At 35.6% G+C, this 9,004-nt stretch overlaps 1 protein-coding gene across 9 annotated transcripts in view; it reads right to left on the bottom strand.

Annotated features, from left to right (window-relative positions):
• Positions 1 to 9,004, bottom strand: part of LOC106879758 (WD repeat-containing protein 47) — a 107,633-nt gene that overhangs the window by 31,677 nt on the left and 66,952 nt on the right. For 5 of the 9 annotated variants that reach the window (XM_052971253.1, XM_052971256.1, XM_052971255.1 and 2 more), the window contains one exon: positions 2,365 to 2,697. The exons of the other annotated variants lie outside the window; for them this stretch is intronic. In XM_052971253.1, coding sequence (XP_052827213.1) covers positions 2,365 to 2,697 — 333 coding nt within the window. The remainder of the gene's footprint in view (positions 1 to 2,364; positions 2,698 to 9,004) is intronic. 9 annotated transcript variants of the gene reach the window in all.

Below are 9,004 nucleotides of genomic sequence, written 5' to 3'. Positions count from 1 at the left end.
AATTTTTTTCTCTTATGTTCAGAAAAAGTTCAAGAGACAAAAAAAAAAAAAAACTTTCAAAAGAAGAAAGAGAGAAAAACAAAATAAACAAATAAAACATAAAATTTAATTTTATCCTCCAGAGAAATGGTAAAGTTGCTTTTGTAGTTTTACTCAGCAACTAACTTTCACCAATACTAGTCTCAGCTTTCAGATGGGAAATAATACTAGCAACAAACCCTAGGGATAATTAACTATGTCAAAAGGATAGGGGGCAGGGAAGAAATGAATAAAGGACAGAAAATAACAAATAAGAAAAAAAAAAAAAAAAAAAAAAAAAAAAAAAAAAAAAAAAAAAAGAAAGAAAAGAATAAGACAGGGGAATAATTTTGAACCCACATTTATTACTGATTGAAACTAGCACTTCAGATTACGACCATTTTAACACCTGTCTTAATTTCATCATTTTAATACCCATTCCTTTCTGGTTGGATTTTGATGTCGCCCGAAAAAAATTATTGCAAACAAGATACAAGTTCTTGGTGCATTAGTTAGATATTTTTGGTAAGGACCGATTCACTTCATGACCATTTGTAATAAGGAAGGGCATCTTTAGCTGTTTCATTGTTATCCTTGTCATTGCTTTAATATCTCATTTTCCATGATGCATGAATTAGAAAGGTTTGTAATATTACTCGGACACATTTTGAACTTCTAATACTTGTAGCACCTGTATGTGATCATTTTTGGTTTTCACTCTGACATAATCTATCTAAGACTATATTATCCAATCTGTTCAGCCAACTTTAGATGATTAAAGGGATATTTGGCTGTTATTTCTATTATATCAAGCATTCATTGATAGGCTCAGTGATGATTCTGTTTACACATGTGGTTGTCTTTCTGATTATTTTGAATGAGGTTCTGGTAATTTTTAAAATTTCTAACTGTATACCATGATTATTTTTATTGCTAGAGTTGACCGTGGAATCATTAAGAAAAAGTACCACAGTAACCATCTTCATTATGTATGACTTGTGCCAAAAATATAAATCACAATTATTAAAGACAAAGTATTGCATGTGTCTATTATATCACTGCTTAAACACAGCAACATCTACATCACAAATGGCTGTTGTGACATCACTAAACTTACTTTTCTGTACATTACAGGTAACTGTTGGTCCACCATTAGGCTCAGCTTCATCTACAACATGTGGTTGTTGTAACACCACTAAACTTAGTGACAGTACATTACAAGTATCTGTTGTTCCATCACTAAGTATAGTTTCAACTACATCACTAACATTGTCATTCTTAATTCTATGGTTTGGTCAAGGGGAAAATGCTGTATCCAAAAACATTTGTAGACCCTTCAAGAAAAACATGAGCAGGGAAGGAATTCTAAAGGCTGACATTTTAAGGAGGAAGAACTGGGATGTGTTTTGGTTTCAAAAATGTGTTCCACGTGCTTTTACTACAATAGTGTTTTATGAAGAACATCAGCATATTGCTTATTATCATTATTATTATTATAAATGTTTCCAAAATAGGTATGGTGGCTCAAATGTTTGAGTAGAAACTAGCAGTCATGACATTTATGCAATTTTCTTTTTGATAGCATCATTGAAAGTAATTTTAAGTTGAAATTGGTTGGGCAATTTGATGCCTCCAGCAAATTGCAATTTCAGTATAAAAAGGACTATCTTGAGAGTTAGAGTTTTTTTTTTCTTTCTTATAATTTCTGATGATGCTTTTGAACCTACTCTGCTGTTTGGGTATAGCTAGATTTCATAGAAATCATAAGAATTCAAAGATAAAAAATTAGGTAAGATTTTAGTTCATTTCTTTACAGGGTTCAGTACTTTTTATTATATATTTTAGCTTGATAAACTGTAGCACCAATCTTTCTAACGTTGGTAAACTATAAAATAATCAAAGAGAACAATTTCAGAGACTGAATTATTAAGTATAATTTCAATATCAGACAGCGGTGCATTATTCTACAGATTTCCTCAAAGTCTATTTTTTTTTGTGTGTGTGTTGTTATAAATTGTTAGTTTGTAGATGGTTTGCTTAGAATCTCTTCAACTATTGTTATGACTGAGTAATTATCCAAGAGACAAATTGGTGCATTCATAGTCATGTTTATATCAGAGTCGAACCAAATTCTAAAGAATCCAATAGCCTAAGAGGAAAAGAGAAGGAAAAATTGGGCAGGAGTTCAAGAATTTCACATTAGAGAAAAACTCCTGATTTAAAAAGATTAACTATTGTGCTTTAAGAATCAGGATTGAGGCCATTCTTACTACCAGCGACCAGTCCAATCTTAAGTGCACCAAAGCAAAACCTATGAGACAGAATTAGGTTAACGTGGTAACCTACCTGAGGTCTTTTCCACACCACCACTTTCTGACGGCGTCCCTTGAACACTCGCACTCCGAGTGATTCCCTTGACGGGACCAAGCGGCTTCTGAGCAGAGGATTTGTTTTGAACAGACTTTGCAGGGACCCCATGCAAGCTGTGCTGTCGTTGAAGAGAGGGACTTGCCTCACCAGCCTTAGCAGGAGTGTCACTTGAATCTTTGGTAACATTGTGGTCGACACATTTGACCAAGCCCACAGGCTTGGTCCTGGGCAAAGTGTTAGGTAACACAGGTGTATTTGGGGAGGGACTGTGTGGCCTCTCCCCATTAATAGGTGTACTTGTGATCAGATCTATAAGCATGAAAAAAAAAAAGCATACAAAAGCAGTAGCAACAAAAGAGCTCATGGTGGTGCATTGAAATAAAATCAAGCTAAAAATGTTTGCAAATAAATAAATAAATAAATAAATAAAATTGGATTTTGTTGCGAGCAAAGATATTAAAAACAATTTACACATAGGTACATATGCATGCAGTACACACACACACACACACACACACACACACACACACACACACACACATAAAAACACACAGACCTTTAATTTCAAAACACAAATAACTATACATTAAATCTGTTTGATTCCCACATCTTTATGCATACATACAAAGACATAATTATCAAATGTTAGAAAAACACTAAACCTCACTAAAGTCCAACTTTATTTATCCAGCACCAGTTGCACTAAATTTAGTTCACCAATGCTAAAAACATATGTACTCACATATCATTTACCATTCTAATAGTGATTTCTTAGAGCCACAAGACCAGTTCTTGTAAGAGAGGAGCATAGTTACCTGAACCGATACCAGTGCATTACAAGCACTTATTTCATGAACCCTAGAGAGAAGGCTGACAAAGTTGAACTGAAGCCAAGCGATCATCATCATTATTTAGCATCTGTTTTCCATGCTGGCAAGGGTTGGACAAACAACAGAGTCAAATTGTGACTGAAATGCATCCTGTCTCTGCATACATCAAACTAAATCTTGTGAGGTAGTATATTAGACACACTAGTCTTGTCCATCACCATCACACTATTCTAATATTGGTTTCTAATACAGGTATACACAGCCGCAAATTTTAGGGGCAGAAGTATAGTTGATTGGATCAACCTACTGCATGACTGGTAATTATTTTACCAGTCTGGAAGTACAAAAGCAAAGTGGATTAAGAAACAAGTAAACAAAACAAGGTATTTTAACTGCTATTCTACCAATTTGGCCATCCACTGCCCTGGTTTAATATCACTGCAAAACACCACCAGTTTTGTAAAACAAGTATCTAAAAACATTTTCAACCACAGTATGTGGTGATCTGTACCTGTTTTATTAACTTTCAAGTGAGCATTTCGGGAAGAGCGGGCCAAGCAGATAATGTACTGCACTACCTGCTCAGAGGTTTTAAATATTTGGTTGCATTCTGCAGTAAATTTTATTCTACAATGTCTCAAGTTCATGTAACTATTAGCAGGCAGGAGATAATGGATGTTAACTACAAGCAATCCAGGCAAAAATTTACCTCTCCTCAATGCTTTGAGACCAGACCTAAAGACTGTTTTTAGATAAGTCCACCAGGGATGTTAACCTGCCCTTAACATGGATGATGCTTAGTAGTCAAATAGTGAGTACATAATCAAAACATCTACTTTGGTTTGTCAGTTTCTAGTATAAAGTATTAACTCGTGTAATGTGAGGATTTTTATACAAAGCAACCAAATCAAAATTACAAAATAGTATTATACTTAAATGGAAAAAAGAGGACAGAATATATTACTGATTTTGAGGTCCAAAATTGGGGGCCACATTATTTTTGAGATCACATTGTACAAGAAAATATGGTAGTAATAATTATTTCTGACATATACATGAGGAAAGATTTGGTCAATTATATTAAATGTAGTACTTGGCTGGAACTATATTTTGCTGCAAAATTCAAAACGCAGTGCTAATAATAATAATAATTTCTCAACTGACACAAGGATGCAACTTATAGGGAAATGTGTGTATGTAATTGAATGAATTCCCAGTACTTATTTTTTTTTTAAAAGGATTTTAACTGAGAATATAGAGGCAGAAAAGGCATTAGTCTGGCACTTAATTATCTTGCAAGGCCTCTGAGAGAGGCACGAGCAAAAAAAGAAAAATAGAAAAAAAGAAAATAAAAAGGAAATCCATGAGTGAGGAGTTATCTTCAGCAAAATCCTGGCTCAAATGCTTGCAACAGTGGATTCCACTTAAAGCTCTTAATGGGATTAGTGGCAGAGTTATGAATTAAACCTAATGAACAACAGTATTAGTTATCTCAATATTAATGAAACAAGTTCAGAAACAAACATACCACTCACTGCAGTCAAAAAACATCATATACTGACACTTCAAAACTAAAGACAAATACATGGATAAACAAGGAGAGTACTGTAGAGTGGATAAATAGAGAATAGAGTTGGTGGGTAGTAACAGAGAAGTGAGGATGTAGCATGAAACATTCGAAGTTGAAGCACTGCTATTTTCTTCAAAATGTGTAGTCTTCAAAAATTAATAAAACTACCGTTATTATTATTATTATTATTATTATTATTACAAGTAGGTATTATAATGTAACATTGATAACTTAAGATAGGATTTATATAAAGGAAATTGTTATCGAAGTAATAGAACATTAGTAGAGTATAGAGAGAATAGAGCACATTATGTAATAGTATTACTGCTGCAAATGATAGAAATAACTTGGTAGATTGAGTAAAAGCTGAGCCCATCTAGATCTCAATAGCTATCCTTAACCCTTTAGCATTTAAACCGGCCGTATCTGACCTAAATGCTCCACCCATTTTATGTTCAAACTAGCCAGGTCCAGCTTCTCACACCTACTCTACAATGCCATTCTAAAAATAAAGTCACATCACTGAAATCACAAAGCTACAAGACGTTGAATAATTAATTCAAAATAACACGGACAAATAAGTATGTGTGACAGTATCAATAAGATATTTCTTATTACTATACACTCTGTCATGTGCTTTGGATTAGTTTCTGCAAGATTCCTGACAATAATACAAATTCTAAAAATGCCAGGTGCCACAAATTTCGTCTGATCTAAGAGTTAACACCTTCCAGTATAATCATCATCCCTTTTTCCATGCTGGTATGGATTGGACAGTTTGACGAGATAATAAACCAGAGAGCTAGACCTGGAGTCAGTCTGTTTTGACTTGGCTTCTACAGCTGGATGCCCTTCCTAACATCACCAACTCCGCACAGTGAACTGGGTGTCTTTTATGTGTCACCAGCATAGGTGCCTTTCACATGTCACCAGTACTGGCCACAACCATGTTTCCATTTAGTTTGACATATCTTCTCAAGCACAACAATTTTCCCCAGTGAGCCTCAACATCTCAAGGTCATATTTCACCACCTTGTCCTGTCTCCCTGGGCCTGCCTCTTCCATGGGTTCCTTCCACAATTAGAGACCAGTACTTCTCTAAGCAGCTGAACCCATCTGGATCTCAATAACTATCCTTAACCTTTTAGCATTTAAACCAACCGTATCTGGCCTAAATGTTCTACCCATTTTATGTTCAAATCAACGAGATCCAGCTTGTCACACCTACTCGACAATGCCATTCTAAAAATAAACAGTCAAATTATTGAAAAGCTACAAGATATTGAATGATTAATCCAAAGCAATGTTAATAAGCATTACATCTGACAGAATAATCTGAATGCAAAAGGGTTAAATGTCCTTGAGGTTTAAAAACTATGACTGTGCTTTGTATTTATTTCTATAGCTAAGTCTTTTGTTGATCTCAAAGAAAAACCGAGCTATTCCAAAACTAATTCACATAGAGTGAATCAGTGAATCACTGAAGTTGAGAAGAAACAATGTGTATGTGCTTGACACATGACTTTTAGATTCCATAGTCAAAGACGTTTTTAACAGCAGCTTCCAGATTACAATGGATGAATGCATGAAACTTTTTCTGGCATGTAAATTTCCACAAATATGAAGCTGTTCAAATCTTGGTGTATCGGGGAGTCATGTCACTGATGCTTGATGAGAAGGAAAGGCAATGCCCGTCAGTTCATAAATAATTACGCTTGTAGTCACGACTTCAATGTCCCTTTCACTGTTGCACTATGTCATCCATATCATTTTGGAGATGCACTGCTTAATATCCTGATTTACACTTCACACCTATGGCTTACTGTATCTGCACAACACACACACAGCATATGTATTTATTCTAACATATACCCATATACTCACATAAGTGAAGCCATAAAGCCTAATGGTTAGGGTGTTGAGCTTCTGATTGTGATGTTGTGGGTTCAATTCCTGGACCAAGCAGTGCATCACATTGTGTCCAAGAGTATAGTGCTTCATTTCACATTGTTCCAATCTACTCAGCAGAAAAAAATGAGTATCAGCCTCATGCTGGTGCAGCACTTTTGCCCTCCAGCTCTCACGTCCTTGATGTTCTGCTGAGTCATGAGGTGGGGGAGCTGAGAGGATGTTGAAATCTACCCATGACTACACAGGTACCTAAAAGCAACTGACAGAAGCATGGTACAGGCTACCAAAGCCAGAGTGGCTCATGAGTAATGCTTTTCACATTTAGAAACAATGCAATGAGAAAATGGTCTACCTCTAACCGCCCATGAACAAATGAAAAAACACACTGACACAAACAGGACAGCACAAGAGAGGAATAATGTGCATTCTTTTGTAAGGGGGAGCAAATTTCGTGATACTTTGAGTGTGCATATTTTCAGTATGTAAAAGACATGCAGGGGTAGGTGTCTGTGATGGTAAGGTTTCGTGCTACATGTGGAAGACGGTGGATATGGTACTGGTAGTGCAAATTGGATTCAGAAAGCTGTTGTGGTGGTGGGGGAAGAGACAGTAGTGAAGAAAAGACATAAACAAAAGAACAGAAGTAATAGAAGCTGCTGCTGCTGCCAATGATAACACAGGAGAGCAGGTGAAAAGAACAAAACAATAAAAAAAAGAAAAGGGCTTGGTGGAGCAAACTAAAGCAGAGAACAACGATAGCTACAAGAGAAAGGAGCAGTTTTGACAGGGTGGAGGGGTGGAGTTTGAGAATTGTTGACAGTAGATATTTCTTTCTCGTTATTACTATTATTTGTTTTTTAAGTCATCCTGGGAACAAAAAATTGCTCTTTTTTGCTTTTGTTTTCCTTCTTTTTGGCCTTTCTTACTTGTACTTTCATCTTAAAGATTTTCGACATCCTAAAGAATTTGTCTGTGGGTGTGCATGTATTTTTGAGAGAGAGAGAGAGAGAGAGAGAGAGAGAGAGAGAGAGAGAGAGAGAGAGTGTGTGTGTGTGTGTTGCATGCGTGAAGATGCAGAGGCACACACATGCATAACTGATTGAATCAGTGTATTTGTAGTTGTGAAGAAAAATGGATGTTCAGGTCAGGATATACAGATGTTTAAGTATGTGTGTTCATTGTTGGCATGAAGAAGAGATGGTTACAGAGTTGTAATGAAACAAAATGGTTTAGCTGTTTAAATCAGAAAGAGAGAGAAGTAAAAAAACCACAAGAGTCTACAGCACATACGTAAATAAAAGGGGAGTGTGCTTATGTTTGTGTGCATGTGCAAGCACATGCATATGTCAATATATATATATATATATATATATATATATATATATATATGTGTGTGTAAGTGAAAGTTTGTGTATATGTACAAATGTATGAAAAAGTTCAACATGATGAAAGAATATTTAATGTTAACGATACATTTATATGCTTAAAACATTTAGTCTTGCTGTAGAATGATAATATTCGGGTTATCTAAACATATTCCCATATTATTTTATAACAAGACTGTAACGTTTAGACATATGTGTAATTAACATTGGATGTATTTTCATTACATAAACTTATTTATGAGTCTATAACTTAAACAAGTTCTAGACCTGTATGTCAGAGTTTGTGTGACTATAAATGCGTATGTATTATCTGAGTGTATACGGCAGAAGCCTTAAGATTCCTGCATGCATGTGTTTGGGAGAAAATACACATGTGTGTTCAATATTTGTGTATGAACATGTCTTAATCATAGCATATTGCATCAATTCCAGAATCTTAAATCGCTTCAAATCTGATTCCCAGTTAGAATAAAAATAGTAGGGGGAGGATTGGATGGAAAGCAGATGAAGTCAGAAGGAAGATAGAAGGGAGGGGACAAGACAACAATTCAATATTCTGCTTCATATTTCAATTTGTTATTTCATTCCTTGAGAGTTTCATGTCCTGGTACAAAGGTTGGGGCTTGAATCAAGAGTTCTAACCTACTTTCTCAGTCATTTGTCACTTGATACCAGAGAAACTGAGTACTATATGCTATATATATCATCATCATCATCATCATCATCATCGTCGTTTAACGTCCGCTTTCCATGCTAGCATGGGTTGGACGATTTGACTGAGGACTGGTGAAACCGGATGGCAACACCAGGCTCCAATCTAATTTGGCAGAGTTTCTACAGCTGGATGCCCTTCCTAACGCCAACCACTCAGAGAGTGTAGTGGGTGCTTTTACGTGTCACCCGCACACGGATTAATATAT

The sequence above is a fragment of the Octopus bimaculoides genome, chromosome 10 (genome assembly GCF_001194135.2).
Source record: "Octopus bimaculoides isolate UCB-OBI-ISO-001 chromosome 10, ASM119413v2, whole genome shotgun sequence".
Lineage (NCBI taxonomy): Eukaryota > Metazoa > Mollusca > Cephalopoda > Octopoda > Octopodidae > Octopus > Octopus bimaculoides.
Note: the sequence above shows the minus strand (reverse complement) of the source record. Positions and strands in the feature narration are given on the sequence as shown.